The sequence below is a fragment of the Entelurus aequoreus genome, linkage group LG15 (assembly GCF_033978785.1).
Source record: "Entelurus aequoreus isolate RoL-2023_Sb linkage group LG15, RoL_Eaeq_v1.1, whole genome shotgun sequence".
NCBI classification, from domain to species: Eukaryota; Metazoa; Chordata; class Actinopteri; order Syngnathiformes; family Syngnathidae; genus Entelurus; species Entelurus aequoreus.
The window spans coordinates 18,905,932-18,923,999 of NC_084745.1; the positions used below are offsets into that span (position 1 = coordinate 18,905,932).

Consider the following 18,068-nt stretch of genomic DNA (forward strand, 5'->3'; position numbering starts at 1 on the left):
ATGTTCCAAAAAGAAAAAAGCATAAAACACAGTATATTTAAATATACTATATGTAAAAAAGGGAATAAATATTCAAAATAAGATCATTAAATGAAATCTAGTTTGGTTACGCCATCATGAGCGCAACACAAGGTTGTAAAAGTTTCAACTACAATTCTAAATAAGATGTCAAAAGCAAACTGAAATCAAATACACACAGCTTAAATATTGATCAATACCTATTTAAATTTAGTAATACGTAAATATGATGATTTATCAAAATATAAAAGAAATATACCTGAACAGAACGCTCATGATGGTTACACCAAAAAGTAACGCTATGAATCGCGTTTTTCCAAGTTTTTGTGGCATTTGAATGCTATTTCCAAGCATCTCCTTTTTATTATCATTAATTTTTAATGGTCAAACTAATGCATATTATATATGCATGCCCTAGTAAACAAAACAAAAAGTCATATTTATTTTGATTGTTACATTTTGAAGTACATTTGTGCAGGTGGGTGCGAATGTACCCATTACCAGAGCTGTACACTCATGGAATGGGTTTCCATGGCCGAGCAGCTGCATCTAAACCATAAATCACCAAGTCCAATGCAAAGCGTGGGATGCAGTGGTGTAAAGCAAGTCGCCACTGGACTCTAGAGCAGTGGAGACGGGTTCTCTGGAGTGATGAATCACGCTTTTCCATCTGGCAATCTGATGGACGAGTCTGGGTTTGGAGGTTGCCAGGAGAACGCTACATTTCGGACTGCATTGTGGCGCGTGTGAAATTTGGTGGAGGAGGAATTGTGGTTGTTTTTCAGGAGTTTGGCTTGGCCCCTTAGTTCCAGTGAAAGGAACTTTGAATGCTCCAGGATACCAAAACATTTTGGACAATTCCATGCTCCCAACCTTGTGGGAACAGTTTGGAGCGGGCCCCTTCCTCTTCCATCATGACTGTGCACCAGTGCACAAAGCAAGGTCCATAAAGACATGGATGACACAGTCTGGTGTGAATGAACTTGACTGGCCGGCACAGAGTCCTGACCTGAACCCGATATAACACCTTTGGGATGAATTAGAACGGAGACTGAGAGCCAGGCCTTCTCGACCAACATCAGTGTGTGACCTCACTAATGCGCTTTTGGAAGAATGGTCGAAAATTCCTATGAACACACTCCGCAACCTTGTGGACAGCCTTCCCAGAAGAGTTGAAGCTGTAATAGCTGCATAAGGTGGACCCACATCATATTGAACCCTATGGGTTAGGAATGGGATGGCACTTCAAGTTCATATGTGAGTCAAGGCAGGTGGCCAAATACTTTTGGCAATATTGTGTATGTATTTAAAAATGAATCTGTTTATGAGCAAACAGCAGCATAGCACGCCCTCCAGTGGTGCACTGAATGCACACCTGCTGCATTCAGTCGTATGGCCACCAGAGGGCGACGTCCCTCTTCAAACCAGTGAAATGTCACCACTTAAAACAAGTCAAACTCATTTTAGATCAGGGGCGACATGGAGAAAAATCTACTCACCAGTGAGTGAAAATCACGACACGATAACTTAAAAATAAAGACAACTTCAGATTTGTTTCTTTGTTTAAAAATAGAATAAGCACATTCTGAAAATCCACAAATCATAATGTTGGGTTTGTTTTACACTTACATGTTGTGGTTAATAGTATTCTAACGTTATTTGTCCTTATTTATACTTTCTGAATAAATTATGTGATAATGTTCATCAGTCATTCCATTAGTGTTAATTTTCAATCTTTTAAGATAAAAAATAATGATATAAAAATAAAATTACAGGATGTTATTTATGTAGTTTGCTCATTTTCCTCGACTGATGTACCAACATCATGTGGTTGATTTTTTTTTTTTTACATATGTAGCATACTCTACAAAGATACAAAGAATTGCTATTGCGACATCTAGTGGACACATTTAGAATAGCAGTTTCTTTCATTCAAAAATGTTGGCTCAATTTTATACTTGGAAACTGGATAAAACCTGTTTGCGGGCCTTACGTTTGACACCCTTGACTTAAATGATATTTTAGTTTCAAATTTAGGAATCGGTTTTACTAATACAGATTGACAAACTAAAAAGTAACCTGAAGCACTCGCGGCGTCATAAAAAAATAACAAACCTAAATGAACCAATAGCTGTGGAGTGGAGTGTTTATTGGGGGCGGGTGGAAGGGTCGTATTGATTATTTAATTAAATTAGATTAGATTAAAGCACAGACAAAGCGATGTTTCAATGATCAATATTGACCAAGGGTTTGGTTTCAACATGAAAACAAGTCACATGACTAAAAATCCCGGTACAAGACGTTTACTTAATACATATTAATTACTGTTTCTAATATTTTTACTATGAAATGGAGCTACAATAATAACTATCAATAATTTATCGCAATTTCCTTATCTATTACTGTAATACATTTGAAAAATACATTATCTTTATCAGATAATCTGTAGTTAGTGAGATTGGCCACGAGATGTCAATGTACCCGCACATACACAACTGGATTTCTTACTAAACTAAACGTATTTACTGCTTGAAATGTGTTTACTCCAAAAAAATAATAATAATAACGAGATCACAGTATATTGAATAAATAATACGATATTTTAGTGTAAATGTTGGCAGCTTCTACCGCAGCGAGGTAGTGGTCCGTGGTGACGTCACACACTCCCTTGCACGGATCCGGGCTGGACGACAAAAAAGTATCCCGGAGACCGACACCCCGCCTCTTCAGCACCAGCACCAGCAGCCGGATTGAAGAGGTCCAGTCATGGGAAACTGCCAGGTCGGTTCTGGTGTTTAATCTTTGACATTTACAGGTTCCGATCCCATCACGAGAACGAGATTCTTGCGTGATTAGGTCATCGAGTGGATGCGTACGTTTTTATACATTATTTTTTGCGTATATATTGTTTTTAATTAAGCGTAACAATACGTCATTTGTGCTATTTTTACCACTTGATCGCAATTCGCTTCAGTGTTTTATCATTTCGGCTTGACTGTGACGGTGGACGGTAGTGGGGGTGCACCGGGCCTCTGCGGAATTCATCCTAGCTCCGTTACATGGGGGAGGGGTCGTGGTGCCTTCACGGTCGTGTAATAAAAAAAGACCCGAAAAGCTCCATTGATGCTGCACGAACGATGTGATTTCAGGGGAATATCCTGCAAAATGTCGTTGAAATCAATCGGATCTCTCTGTGGGATTGAGTGGTGGGCTTCCTGGGTCCCCCCGCATGCAACAAGTGTGCACTTTGTCCACTACTGATGTTTGTTTAAGACTTAAAATGGGCCTCAAATTCTTCCCCCAGAGCTTTGTGATCTCTCCAGCTGGCCCCTGCATGCCTGTCACGATTTAAACCGTCTGCAGCCATGATCGTGTAATTGAATTAAAGGCATGACTCGAAAGGACATATTATGCTGCCCCCTATGGGTTGTGCTTAAAATGCTTTGGAAGACATGCTGGCAAACATGTAATTAAAGTTAAAGTTAAAGTACCACTGATAGTCACACACGCACTATCCATCCATCCATCCATCTTCAACCGCTTATCCGGAATCGGGTCGCGGGGACAGCAGCTCCAGCAAAGACCCCCAGACTTCCCTCTCCAGAGCAACATTTGCGACTTCCTCCTGGGGAATTCCGAAGCGTTCCCTGGCTCCTTCGCTGGAAAGGAGCCAGCTTAGGTGGTTCGGGCATCTCGTGCGGATGCCTCACGAGCGTCTCCCTAGGGAGGTCCTCGTTGCACGTCCCACTGGGAGGAGGCCCCGCGGCAGGCCAAGGACCAGATGGGGGGATTACACACGCACTAGTTGTGGTGAAATTAGCCTCTGCATTTGACCCATACCCTTGTTCCACCCTCTGGGAGGAGAGGGGAGCAGTGAGCAGCAGCGGTGGCCGCGCTCGGGAATCATTTTTGGTGATTTAACCCCCCAATTCCAACCCTTGATGCTGAGTGCCAAGCAGGGAGGTAATGGGTCCCATTTTTATAGTCTTTGGTATACACATATTCCTGCAAATACGTTTAGTTTTACAACCAATCTTGCTCACCATGTGTGTTTATTAGGGGTGTAACGGTACGTGTATTTGTATTGAACCGTTTCGGTACGGGGGTTCCGGTTCGTTTCGGAGGTGTACCGAACGAGTTTCCACACAGACATATTAAGTAGCGTAACGCACGTTGTGTAAACAATGTACACCGAGGCACAACACACGGCATGCTAGCAGCTAACGGGCTACGATAGACTGACCATACGTCCTCTTTTCACCGGACATGTCCTCTTTTGCGGAGCTGTCAGGGCGGAGTTTCTTAAATGCCTCAAATGTCTGTCATTTTGAGTTAGGGTTGCGTGTATATTTCAATGTGCGTTCAGGGTTAAGAAGGGGTTAAAAACAAAACAAATTGTGCGTGCAGCAGCATCCGTGAGGGAGGGGCAGAGAGAGCGAGAGAGTTGTGATAAACGCGCATGCGTCGCCAGGCTCTGCTTTTTATCCATAGATTTATCAGATTTAATTTTTTATTATCTATAGTAGGGGTGTCAAAAGTGTGCCCCGGAGGCCATTTGCGGCCCACAGCTAATGTTTTAAAGGCCCACGGCACATTCTAGAAATACTATTAAAATAAACAAAAACATAACAAAAGTGAAATAAAAAAGCTTAAAGGTTAAATGTAATTTAGAAAAAGTTGCAATGTTGACTAATAAAACAAAGCTGTTTTTTTTTCTTTCAAACTGTCATTGCTCAAAACATAATATTGAATCAAAATCAATGTTATTATGAATTATTGACCTATCCAAGGTTCCGATTACTTCACATAAATATTCCTCTAAGAAAAATATTTTTGGTGGAAGATTTTGCAAATTTGGTAAATAAATAACCCAAAAATGTATATTTTGTTGTTTTCTTACTGTACCGAAAATGAACCGAATCGTGACCTCTAAACCGAGGTACGTACTGAACCGAATTTGATTTGTACCATTACACCACTAGTGTTTATCAGTCCTTTAAAGGCGTGTGCAAAATGTTGTTTTGATTAAGCTAAGCGCCAGAGGTGTGGACTCGAGTCACATGACTTGGACTCGAGTCAGACTCGAGTCATGAATTTGATGACTTTAGACTCGACTTGACAAAATGTAAAGAGACTTGCAACTCGACTTAGACTTTAACATCAATGACTTGTGACTTCACTTGGACTTGAGCCTTTTGACTTGACATGACTTGCTACTTTCCCCAAAACCCAAAGATTAAAAAGTTATTTGGGAGCGCTCCGTATCTTTCATTTTCTACATCTGTGTCTATAAGCGTGTGTGCTGCTTGTCAGCTGGTGTGCTGTCAGTACAATAGCCAATCAAATTAGATCTACGTTGTTTTCATCCCACAGCTCTCATCCAATCAAATTGCAGGACAACCACCGAACATGAGTTGTCAAACAACGCGGCAGTGAGAAACAATTATGCCAAAGTTGGTTTCGTTCGGGTATAAAAACTACGACATGGTCAACAAAAAACGAATGGCCGTGTGCAAATCACGCAGTTCGAATATTACAGACGGAGACGCAACAACTTCCAACTTCGTTCGACATTTGAAGTTCCACAAAGAAGGGTAAGTTTTGAATGTAAGATAACGTTTATTGGCTAAGTAACATGACTTTTATTTGCTGTGTAGTTAAATCAGTGAGGCTGTAAACTCACTGCTAACGTTATAACCATAGACATCTTATAAGGGTACACAGCATTGAGCGCTACTGCCTATTGGCACAGACGAGACGCGGCGCCGCCATCTTGGAGTGGTGATCCGCTCCACTCAGTGCAATTCATTTGGCAGGAGCAATGAACTGTCAGCGAATTTAATTCATCTTACCTCACTGAATACCACTGATTTTCACGCGCTTTTTTTGTCAAACGTGTAGCTATGATAACGGACACATGTTTTGGCGTTTTTATTATTCATAGTTTGCTTAACAGTAATATAATATTCTTATACGCTATAAATGGCCAGACGTCCGAGATCAAAACTGGGAATATAATCCCACAGAAGGGGGAAAAAACGGTCAGCTATTTTTAAGTTGAAGAAACAATATGATTAGGTTATATATACATGCGTATATCCTACATAAACAATGTATGAATACATTAGATATCTATATATCTTAGGGACCTATAGACTGCAGCAGCAGAGAGTTTATTCTGTCTTGACACTTTGTATTGATATTTTCTATTACATTCTTCCCTTAAATGATAATGTTTACAGTGATTGTTTTATATGTATTTTTTATGTATGTCGCTTTGAATAAAAGCGTCTGCCAAATACTTAAACATAAACATATATAAACACCTGAAAGTCTTTATATCAGCTAAAACCACCAATCTGTTTCACTGGATTCAGAATAAAACCAAATTCTGTTTTACCCAACAATGTTAGTATTTGAATATTGTTACTTGAAGACTTATTCCTGGTTACAATTATACTGTTAAGAAAGTATTGTCTTATATTTTGCCTAAAATGAGAATGCATCATAATCAGTGGCGGCTGGTGAATTTTGTTTTAGGTGGGGCTGAAAGTTTGTAAACCAAACCCCTGTAGGGGGGTCATCTCCCCCGGAAGATTTCTTTGTGATTTTCACATACAAATATTGAAGATCTTTGCTCCTTCTCAACTCTGTGGTTATATTATTTTCATAAAATACAACCAATAGTATGTTAATGTTTGTTTTTGCAAATGTGTTTATTCTGTAAAGGAATGAGTTAAATGTTTAAAATTGTTTAAACTATTAAAATGACTGGTTAATAGTGCTATTATGAATTGCAATGTCAGCACTATTTTTTTCCCTGCAATTTCAAATGCACTTGTTTTAATAAATAAATACAGCGTTTTAAAAGCATGCACAATCTGTGTAAAAATATTAGTCTGTGGTTAAAAGGACTTGAAAGGACTCGAAACTCAAAATGCAGGACTTGGGACTTGACTTGAGACTTTCTAGTCTTGACTTTGGACTTGACTCGGGACTTGCCTGTCTTGACTCGGGACTTGACTCGAGACTTGAGGGCAAAGACTTGAGACTTACTTGTGACTTGCAAAGCAATGACTTGGTCCCACCTCTGCTAAGCGCCCTAAAGTTAGAGTGGGTTGTCTTCAGTGAAGGGCAAGCTACTTGGAAAATATAGTAAGCTAATCTACAAGTTAGTCTCAATTAAATGTAGCTAAGCTACAGGGGAAGCTACCCTCAGAGAATTGTAGCAAGCTACACGGCAAAAGTAGCTTGCTACATCAAAGCTACATTTAACGGCATTTCTATCTATGGGCCCTCATGTATAATATCAAAGCTATTGTAACTGAGAGTGTACAAATGGACCCAATGAGGGTCCATTACTATTACTATCTGTCATTTAGCTGGGGACACCCTACAACTGCCTCTAGGGGTCCCTGCACCTCACTGTATGTATTGATTTAGTTTGCCTTTTCTTTGGCCCACCTCTATAATGTTATTTATTTTGACTATTTACACTAGAAAAAACAGCATCTAACTATATCTTGACAAAAAGCAATGACTTGTGTGTTGTTTGGGAACAGTTGTTAATTGTTAAGTGTACTGAAGCATTCATTAACTCAACTCACCTTAATGTGTTTTCCTAAATTTGTGTCGCACCTCTTAGATGAAGAGAGCAGTTATGATTTTGGTTTAAAGAGTAAACAACTAAAAACTAAGGTTTTGGCCATTGTTTTATCCAAAACATACATTTGGCTTGTGCAGCCCTTTGAGGCATTTGTGATTTAGGGCTATATAAATAAACATTGATTGATTGATTGATTGATTTGTCTAAATATAGCCAAAGACATGCATTATTGTGGGTTTCCTGCACGTCATCTTCACCACTAAAGGAAAAATCTAATCTGCGAGAGATAATCCCTCTGCCGTTTTCATGGATGTTTCTTTTTTTTTTTTTTTTGAGTCGTCAGCTTGAAGCGTCCCTCTGTCTCCGACTCCCTCGTCGTCATGTGACATGAGTAGATATGGGGGAAATAATCGATTTTTAGATGCATCGCAATTCGCACATGGACGATTAGTAAACATCAATAGTTGATCATCGATTTCCATCCATCCATCCATTTTCTACCGCTTGTCCTTTTTGAGGTCACGGGGGGTGCTGGAGCCTCCTCATTGCATGATCATCGATTTATTAACTGTAAATAAAGTATTTGTTATGATTTTGCTTACTAGTTTTGATGACCCGCCTTATCTTGCCTCTGATTGGCCAATCCGTAATGTTTCACACTAACCTTAGCCAATAGTGACTCATCATACGAACACCAACCAATCATGGATTTTCTCTGTATGTATGGAAGTTCTCATTCATCCAGGTCATTGTATGCTCTCCATATTTTCTTTTTGGCCTAAATACGCAGTCCATTTTCTCTCTTTGTAGCTTGTAGCTTTGGTGTAAGCTACCTAGCTACATGGCTCTAAAAGTGGCTAAGCTACAGGAAAAGCTTTTTGTTAAAAAAGTAGCCAAGCTACCGCCAAGCTACTGGGAAATGTAGTTAAGCTACGTAGCTTAGCTACATGTAGCTTGTTACTGGCCATCACTGGTTGTCTTGTAGAGCTGTGTGAGAAATTTCAAACCAGTCTGACTGGTAGGCGTTCACACTGGCGCCGCCCTGTGGTGCATTTGTGAGGAAAAATAATAGCACAGGGCACACAGTAGGGGTGCTTGTTTTGACACATTTTCAAACTTTTGTATGCAGTGATTCCGAAGTAGTTACGCAATACAAAACGTCTTAACTTTTTGTTTATTCTGTACCTAAACTACACTACATATTCACGTATGTGTGTTTAAAGCAGTGCGTGAGATCTCAACATGAGCTAAAAAGTAGGTGTCCCAATCCGAGATTGATATAAGTCCTATATCAGTAAAAAAAAAAAAAAAACAATTATCGGATGATATCGGCTTGCATCTAAAATGTCTGATATAAGCTCCGACGTCACACATTTTTTGTGCAAAGCTGCACTTCCAGTTAGCTATTAAAATGTCTTCCAATAAGTACACAACTTTGGTCTTGGTTCTTCTATTTTATTCAAGTCACCTACAAAAAGTAAACATGGTAGGCTACAGGCTACTAGGAGCTTGCAGCTACACAACAGCTAAGCATACAATAGCACACAAGCTAGACATACGTAATGCGTGTCCATCATTGAACAATATTGAAGTCGAAAGCAGCACATTTGTCGATATAAACAAGTATCGAATAATTTTAGTCACATATTAATTACACATACAAAGTCTCAAAGGCATAAGGCGTATTAGAAAGTGTCCAGTAGCAAAAGTGTCCGCATCATTCAACTGACTGCGTCATGTGCTTATAAGTCAAGGAATTATTGTGACCACCAGGTGTCGCCAATAAGCAAATCAACACTCCACTTCTTAAAGTATAAATAAGAAGTGTTTTCGAACAATCCACACTACAAAATAAAAAATGATGTATTATTCATGCTGATTTTGTTAGGTTTAATGTCAGTATCGGCCAACACTCAAGGCTCCAAAATTAGTATTCTAAAAAACTTTAAGGCCGTTAGCGAAGAAAACTCCATAGATTAGCTACGCCATTTTATAAGTCCCATGGTTCAAAGCGTGGGAAAAAAGTACGGTAAAAATACAGTACATTTGCATGACTTTAGGTTGGAAAGTAGTTATAATCTATAATAATAATGGCTCCAAGGCTCCAATTTTGGTATTCTATCTGAGGTGAAAAAGTTGTAGCGGGACACCCGCAATAAAATAGGCATTTTTTTGTCCAAGTGTTAACTGTAATGTACCAACTTCACCACTAGGTAGAGCCACTACATTCCATCCATCCATCCATTTTCTAGCGCTTGTCCCTTTTGGGGTCGCGGGGGGGTGCTGGAGCCTATCTCAACTGCATTCGGGCGGAAGGCAGGGTACACCCTGGACAAGTCGCCACCTCATCGCAGGGCCAACACAGATAGACAGACAACATTCACACTCACATTCACACACTAGAGATACTCACAAGATAAATACAGTTTTTGGGTGAAAGGTTTGATTCCCGGGCACAAATATGTTTGCTTGGTAAGCTGTCCACTGCTCATACTTGTTTTACCACAGAACCTTTCTTATTTCACCCTTCTTTCCCATATTTTAACTTTCATGAAAAAAAAAATCCACTAGGTTACTGCCAGAGCAGTACAGCTCGTAAAACTCGTAAAAAATTGGCTCGTAAAGTCCGGCCTTCAAAATAAAAGCACGCTGTTCCGGGTTGCAAAATGTTTCTTGCGGTGGTGGTGGGTGTATGTGTGGGTGCAAAGACATGATGATAATAAAAAGTAGTTGTAATAATAATGTGTTGTTGCCGCCTGCAGCCCACCATCGTGCCTTACGAGGATTTCGATGTCCTCGCCGACATGAAGGCCATCCGCAAAGCCTGCAAAGGACTGGGTGAGTTACAGCAAGTCCACTTTGGTACAACCACTGCAGTATGATTATGTTTGTGGGTATGCTTTGCAGGAACCGATGAGCAGGCCATCATCGATATCCTGGCCAACCGCAGCTCAGATCAGCGTCAGGAAATCAAACAGGCGTACTGTGACAAGTATGACGACGTGAGTGTACACTACCACTCATCTCTATGGAGGACATATACCTGAGAAAAATATAAATAAATGCATAAATAAATACTGGAATAAATAAACAATGAAACAATTAATAAAATGAATGAGTAAAAATGGGTAAATAAATGAGACATAAATATGTTGAAATCATTATTAGATGTATTTATTTCCACATTTATTTATTTATACATGCATTTATTTACACATTTATTTATACATGTATTTATTCACACATGTACCGTATTTATATCTACATGTGCATATTTACACATGTATTTATATCTACATTTACTTATTTCCACATGTATTTATATCTACATGTATATATTTTCACATTTACTCATTTCCACATTCATGTATTCATACATGTTTGTGTCTGTATGTAAATGAGGTAGGAAGGACTAAAAAAATAATTAATGATAACAGATAAATGTAGAAATACACAGATGTGGGAATAAACAAATGTAGAGCTAACCAGATGTGTAGAAATATACAGATGTGGGAATAAATAAATCTATAAATAAATAAATGTGGAAATTAATAAATGTAGGTATAATGAATGTAAAAATAAATTCAAGACATTATTTATGTCCCATTTATGTACCTTTTTTTATTTTTTATTAATTGTTGTATTTATATATTCAATATTTGATTTATTTGTTCTAATATCTATTCATAATTTCATTCATTTATTTATACTTTTGTCAGGTAAATTTAAGACATTTAATTATTTAAACCCCATTTATTTACCAGCCAGTTTTTATTCATTTATCCCATGCATTTAATACTTATATATTGATTGATTGATTGATTTATTCCAGTATTTTTTTATACATTTATTTATTTATACTTAAGTCAGGTATTGTCCTCCATATATCTCATCTTCATCAGGAATCTTCATCTCATTGATGGTTTGTTTGCTGCTAGGAGCTGGTGGACGTGCTGAAGCGCGAGCTGTCTGGCAAATTCGAGAAGGCCATCCTGGCCATGCTGGACCCGCCCATCATTTACGCCGTAAAGGAGCTGAGGAGGGCCATGAAGGGGGCGGGCACCGACGAGGACGTGCTTGTGGAGATCCTCTGCACCGCCACCAATGCGGTCAGTCGCACATATTTGAAAATGGAGCTTGTCTTAATGACTATTAATGTTATTACATGGTCTCTTTTTTTTCCTCAGGACATTGCCATGTTCAAGGAATGCTACTTTCAAGGTAGAATAATTATTTTTTTTAGTTACTGATTTACATTTCCTTGTGTTTTATTTCAATAGCTGATCTATTTGCTGTCCTTAAAACACACAAAACACTCTTTGTCACGTTCATTTTTGAACTTGCATAATGTCAAAGTGCAAAGAATGCATACCTGTGTTTGACCACATGATTGATTATTCATGAGCAAGTAGGGACGGGTACCGATGTTGGTACTTTCAAAGGCACTGTTCGAATTCAGTCAGTATCACCGGGTATCGATTCACGTCAAATCAAACGGTGCCATTTTTAGATACCTTTGTTGCATGTGACGTCATGTCCGGTTGCAGACTTGGCACCGGCTCAAACACTTGGTGTGTCAACAAGCAATCAAGCAGCATTCAGAGCAGACTCAGCCAAATGTTGCAATTTTCCATGCCAACCAATGAAAATGCTTGAACGTACAGTCGAGCTCCACTTAGCCCGATGGTAATTTACAGTGGCTTTGGCTTGCACATGCTACTGATTAGCAGTAGCCAATTTACATGCCGATTTCAACGCCTCCAATTTTGGTCATTAAAACTACAACTAAGATGCATGTTGCAATGAAATAGCTGGTGTGTAATAAGTACAATACTTACTGTATAAACACACTGTAGGGCATAACATAATATTGGATTAGCACAATCAACTTAATGGCAAAGACTACTTCCTGGCAACAGCAACACGTCTTGGTATTGCAACTGCCTACATAGTACATCCAGTGCAAGAAGAAGTGCTACCACAGGCATACTTGCCAACCCTCCAAATTTTCCTGGGAGACTCCCGAATTTCAGTGCCCCTCCCGAAAATCTCCCGGGGCAACCATTCTCCCGAATTTCTCCCAATTTCCACCCGGACAACGATATTGGGGGCGTGCCTTTAAGGCACTGCCTTTAGCGTCCTCTACAACCTGTCATCATGTACGCTTTTCCTCCATACAAACAGCGTGCGACTAACACACACACAAGAGAATGCAACGCATACTTGATCAACAGCCATACAGGTCACACTGAGGGTTGACGTATAACCAACTTTAACACTGTTACAAATATGCGAATATCCGCACCGTAACACAACATAAACACAACAGAACAAATACCCAGAAGCCATTGCAGCACTAACCCCCCCCCCCCCCCCCAATCTCCCGAATTCGGAGGTCTCAAGGTTGGCAAGTATGACCACAGGTCCTTTCTACCCACAGCCACAAGACTTTACAACGTACTTATGTCATTACTGTGGTGTTTTTTCGTGGTGTGCAATACTTTATTTATGCATGATAGTGTGAAATATGCAGTATTTAATACTGCATATTTTACTTCTGCTCCTGTATGTGAAAACCTGAACTGCAACAACGTAATTTTCGCATTGTGGGATAAATAAAAGTCTATCCTAACCTAATACTTGCAAATGATACTCAGAGATGTAAGAAATCAACATATACTGTAATAACTGGACAACACAATTGTCATTATCAGCTCAATGTTTAATGAGAAAAAATATGTTAGAAATATTGCATGTTTAACCACATGAACACACACAAAAGTCCCAAAAATTGGTGCTGTATAGGCTCTAATGTGAAAAGTACCCTAACCCTAATAAAAAATCACAGCAAGCGACAGAACCAGGGTTGTAATAGCGGTAAGAAGCAAAGCGCTCAGTCAGTATTAATAGCACTGCTGAGTTGATTGTAAACAACAATACAACAAAGTGTAACATGCATGACTTTCACACCAAAAGCTGAGTAGCAAGACTTTAAAGCGCATGCCGAGCAAGATAAACCTGCTGGATGCTTGACCCCTCATGATACTTCACAGGCAGCCATCTTGTGGACTTAATAAAAACTACACCAGAAGGTTCCCTACAGCCACAGCCAATGTTTTTTTGACCCAGCACTTTAGTAGACCACGTACAGCTGTATATTTTCAGAAGTCCTGTACCTAATATTGTGGCCATGATTGCATCACCTTTTCAGTGCACGAGCGTGACCTGGACGCCGACATCGAGGGCGATACCAGCGGCGATGTCCGTAACCTGCTCATGGCTCTTCTGGAGGTATGTTGCTGTTGCCACAGCAACCCCCCACACCCTTTACTGTAAGTCAGGGGTGTCCAAACTTCTTCCACTGATGGCCGCACACTGAGAAATCAAAGCATGCATTTTGATCATTTTCATTTTCAAAACCAATACAATATATATATAATTTTTTTTAACCAATAGGGTTCACCTCAAGTTTGGTCCCGGGAACCCGGAAGGGTCTCAGTCATAAAAATGTTAAAAACACTAAGCAATATAATATTTTTTTAAAAATTGTTTTATTTAACATTTGGATCTCTAGATCAATTTCAGGTCTAGCTGTCAATATAAAGTTGTTGTTTTTTAATTTATGTTTTATGCCCATTTTGTCAAAACCTTGTTTTTTATGGCAAAAACCCCAAATATGCAATATTTTTCCCCAAAAAAATGTCAAAGTGGTATATTTGATGTGAAGTAATTGGGGGCTTAAATAGGTCAATAACTCATAACAACATTGATTTTAATGTATAATAAATTTTTAGGCAATGACAGTTTTAAAAAAATCCCACTAAAACTTTTTTTTCTAACACTTAAGTCTTTATATCAACTTCAGATCTATCCGTCGATTATACATTATTTATTTATTTATTTTAATGTTTTTTTGGTTTGTTTGTTTTATGCTCTTTTTGTCAATGTAAATGTTGTTTTTTGTATGGCAAACACATAAAGTATGCAATATTTTCCCCAAATAACATTTCAAAATGTATTTTTTTGATGTGATGTAATTGGAGCCTTCAATAATTCATAACAAAATTGATTTTGATTCATTATTTTCTTTTGAGCATGCCTGCTTTAAAGAAAAAAAACAGCCTTCATGGCAGCTTTAATTAGTCAGCATTGCAACTTTTTTTTTGTTACATTTCACCTGTTTGCTCTTTTATTCAACTTTTTAATGATTTTTTTAAATAGTATTTGTAAAATGTGCTGAGGTCCTTTCAAAAAATTAGCTGTGGGCGGCAAATGGCCTCTGGGCCACACTTTGGACACCCGTGCCAACCAGTACGTACTTGTGTTTTGTTAACACGTCTTGGTGTTGCAGGGAAACAGAGACGAGAGCTACCAGGTGGATGAGGCTCTGGCGGAGCAGGACGCCACCTGTCTCTTTGAGGTACCTTCTCAGTAGTAGTTGTCGTCATGGAGATGTGCTGCGTGGAATATAATATATATATAACACTGTATATACGCGATTCAGGCTGGCGAGGGCCGATTCGGGACGGACGAGTCCACCTTTAGCTACATCCTGGCCTCCAGGAACTACCTGCAGCTTCAAGCTACCTTTAAGATCTACGAGCAGGTGAGTTCTATAATAGTCAAGACCGGTGTGCCCACTTCCTGATCTTTTCTGTCGCTACAGTTGTCCGACACCGAAATCCTGGACGCCATCGACAACGAGACTTCCGGCACCTTAAAGAGATGCTACATCGCTCTCGGTGGGTTTAACGCAGGGGTCACAGGTCATGTGTGTGAGAAACCATATGACTGAAGATCCTTCTTGCAGTGAGAGTCGCCAAGAACCCGCAGCTGTACTTCGCCAGACGTCTTAATGACGCCATGAAGGGGGCGGGGACTGACGAGGACACGCTCATTCGCATCATCGTAGTCCGCTCTGAGGTGATACTTCCTGATATTTGTTACCATGGCAGCCATGTATTCTACTAAGGAGGTTCTCCTTACGTTTTGGGGAAAATTAAAATTAAAATGACATGAAAAAAATCTAGAAATCCTAAAATATATAAGAGCAATGGTAACGTTTTAACCGATTTAAAAAACTTTTGAATATTTGCTAAATAATTAGATGATATTAATATTCAGTACTTTATATGCATTTGTCTTTAAACAGTGATATCTTTTTTCCCTAAAATTAATAAATCTAACAAAAGACAAATAAAACAAATGTCCACTGGAGAAGATGCTGTTTCTAAGGATGATTTATGTCTATGTGACTAATAATAAAAATGAATAAATTCCGATATAATTCAATATAATTGTCATAAAAATTGGAATTTGAAAATAAAACAAGTATTTGTTGTTATATTGTTGATAATTATAATATACGTATACTTTGGAAAAATATTATTTAAAAATGATAAAATATTTTCTACATGACATAGAAAATCTATTTAAAACATATAAATACAATATAATTGTTATACAAATGGTTATTTTAAAAAATATATATATATATATGTGTGTTATTATAATGTTGATAATAATAATATGGACTTGGGGGGAATATTCCTCTAAAAATTGTAAATATTCTTTTAAGTTCTTTGACATTATTATTATTTTAAAATATCAAATACTTTCATATATTTTAAGAAACATAATGTAGGGTACTATATGATTATTATATTTAGATATAATATAGTTAAGTTACATTAAAAAAACACATAAATATATTTGTCATAAAAAGGCACATTTTTAAATGTATTAATATGTTATTATAATGTTGAATAATAATATGAACATTAGAAAAATATTCCTGTAAAAATTGTGAATATTTTCACAGGTCTGTCTATGTTTGTATTATATACTATATTTTCAAATATCAAATACTTGTATATGTTTAAGAAAAGTAAATTAATATTTTATTTATGTTATAATACAATATAATATAATTCAATTACATAAAAATGCTAATGTTAAAATATACAAATATTTCCTAATATGTTTATAATAATAATAATATCTAAATTGAAGGAATATTTTTTTAATTATAATTTTAGAACATTCTCTGATTTCTCATCCCAAGATATTATTTGTATTATTGTTATTAAATGGTATAAAAATAAGAAAATACTAATATTTAAAATAAAGATTACAATGAGTATAATGGTAAGAATAATGCAAAGAAGCCTGGTGGAACGTGTCGTACTGTATTGTTCTTATTTACAGTATGACCTGGAGACCATCAAAGAATTGTACCTGGAGAAGTACGACGTGTCCCTGAAGGACGCGCTGAAAGACGAGTGCAGCGGCGACTTCAAGCGGCTCCTCCTGGCCATCTGCCACTGAGGACGCTTCGCCACCGCTCAATGTGACGTCTGACGTCTTCTTTTTTCAACCTCTGTCACTGACACTGACAATGTGTAGCTACTAAACCAACTGATCTCACGTCAGTTTTAACCGTTTAGGGGGGCATGCGTGGAGGAGCCAAGTGGTGTGTTTAAGGACTCACCTGATGGCTTTATTTAGAGCTCTGTGAAAATACTGTAAGGGGAGTAAAACGTGGATACATGAGAAAGTTTGATTTAGCACAATGAAAAGCAAACATTGCCAGATTTGAAACAGGTCAAAGGTCAGTTCTTTCATCATGATGACTTGTGTTTATCATATTAAGCTCAGTATCCTCAGCTTTGCATACTACTGCAACAAACGTGTTCATTATTTGTCTGCTTCTGCATCAAAAAGTAATTTATCAATGTTTACCTTCTGCTAATATTGATTGTAAATTATAGTGCAATCACGCCTTGTGACTTGAAAGAGCTCAAATGTTGCAGAAACGTTCCGATTTTTCCAGTTTTCCTTCGTTTTTCACTTGTTTATTGAGCCTAAAAGGTGGAGGTACACCACAAACTGCCACTTAAGCAACAACTAACATAATAATATCTATTTTTAATGCATTTTAGTTTTGATTAGTTTACAGGAATACACTTTTATCTAAAACCGTGGATATTTATGTAACGTTAGGCCAGTCCTTGTAAGTACTTTGAATATGAAGGTTTGGATATTGTTCAACATTGTATTGAATTACAGAATGTTCTTTTCCTGCCCACTAATACACTTGACATACACAACCACGCCTCACTTTATTTTTTATATCCTATGACTAACACATAGAGTACGAAATCAATGATAATAATAATAGCACATGAAAAATATAGGCCAGCTCATTATAAAATATTTAAACGTGTGTCTGTGGCAGCTGTGGTGTGTTCAAATACACTCGTATAATCTTACGATGGCACTATTAATCAGCTTAGAGTCCAAATACTGTATTCCTTTATATGGTCAAATAAATATAGCGGAAATTAAAGCTGTGTCGCACCTATTTATCCCCATTTTTTGTGATGAATTTCAAAAACCCTCCCAAGATAAATGGAATCTACGATTGTCTTTTCTGTCCATGAAG

General features: G+C 37.9%; 1 protein-coding gene across 2 annotated transcripts; it reads left to right on the forward strand.

The window, feature by feature from the left end:
* The first annotated feature begins 2,649 nt into the window (after positions 1 to 2,649).
* On the forward strand, positions 2,650 to 17,987 carry anxa13 (annexin A13). 2 transcript variants are annotated; one of them, XM_062020966.1, is made up of 11 exons: positions 2,650 to 2,799; positions 10,387 to 10,462; positions 10,532 to 10,626; positions 11,566 to 11,733; positions 11,812 to 11,845; positions 13,836 to 13,915; positions 14,976 to 15,044; positions 15,129 to 15,230; positions 15,291 to 15,366; positions 15,435 to 15,547; positions 16,832 to 17,987. In XM_062020966.1, the coding sequence occupies exons 1-11, from the start codon at positions 2,785 to 2,787 to the stop codon at positions 16,949 to 16,951; spliced, it is 948 nt and encodes a 315-aa protein (XP_061876950.1). In that variant the 5' UTR covers positions 2,650 to 2,784; the 3' UTR covers positions 16,952 to 17,987. The 2 variants fall into 2 exon arrangements, with proteins under 2 accessions (XP_061876950.1, XP_061876948.1); XM_062020964.1 differs by having other exon boundaries at positions 2,651 to 2,799; positions 11,563 to 11,733.
* The last annotated feature ends 81 nt before the right edge of the window (positions 17,988 to 18,068 follow it).

Bases quoted from the DNA above. Each gene is read 5' to 3' on its own strand.
- anxa13 (XM_062020964.1), top strand. The intron at 10,463-10,531 runs GTGAGTTACAGC...TATGCTTTGCAG, and splicing joins CAAAGCCTGCAAAGGACTGG to GAACCGATGAGCAGGCCATC. The intron at 11,734-11,811 runs GTCAGTCGCACA...TTTTTTCCTCAG, and splicing joins TCTGCACCGCCACCAATGCG to GACATTGCCATGTTCAAGGA.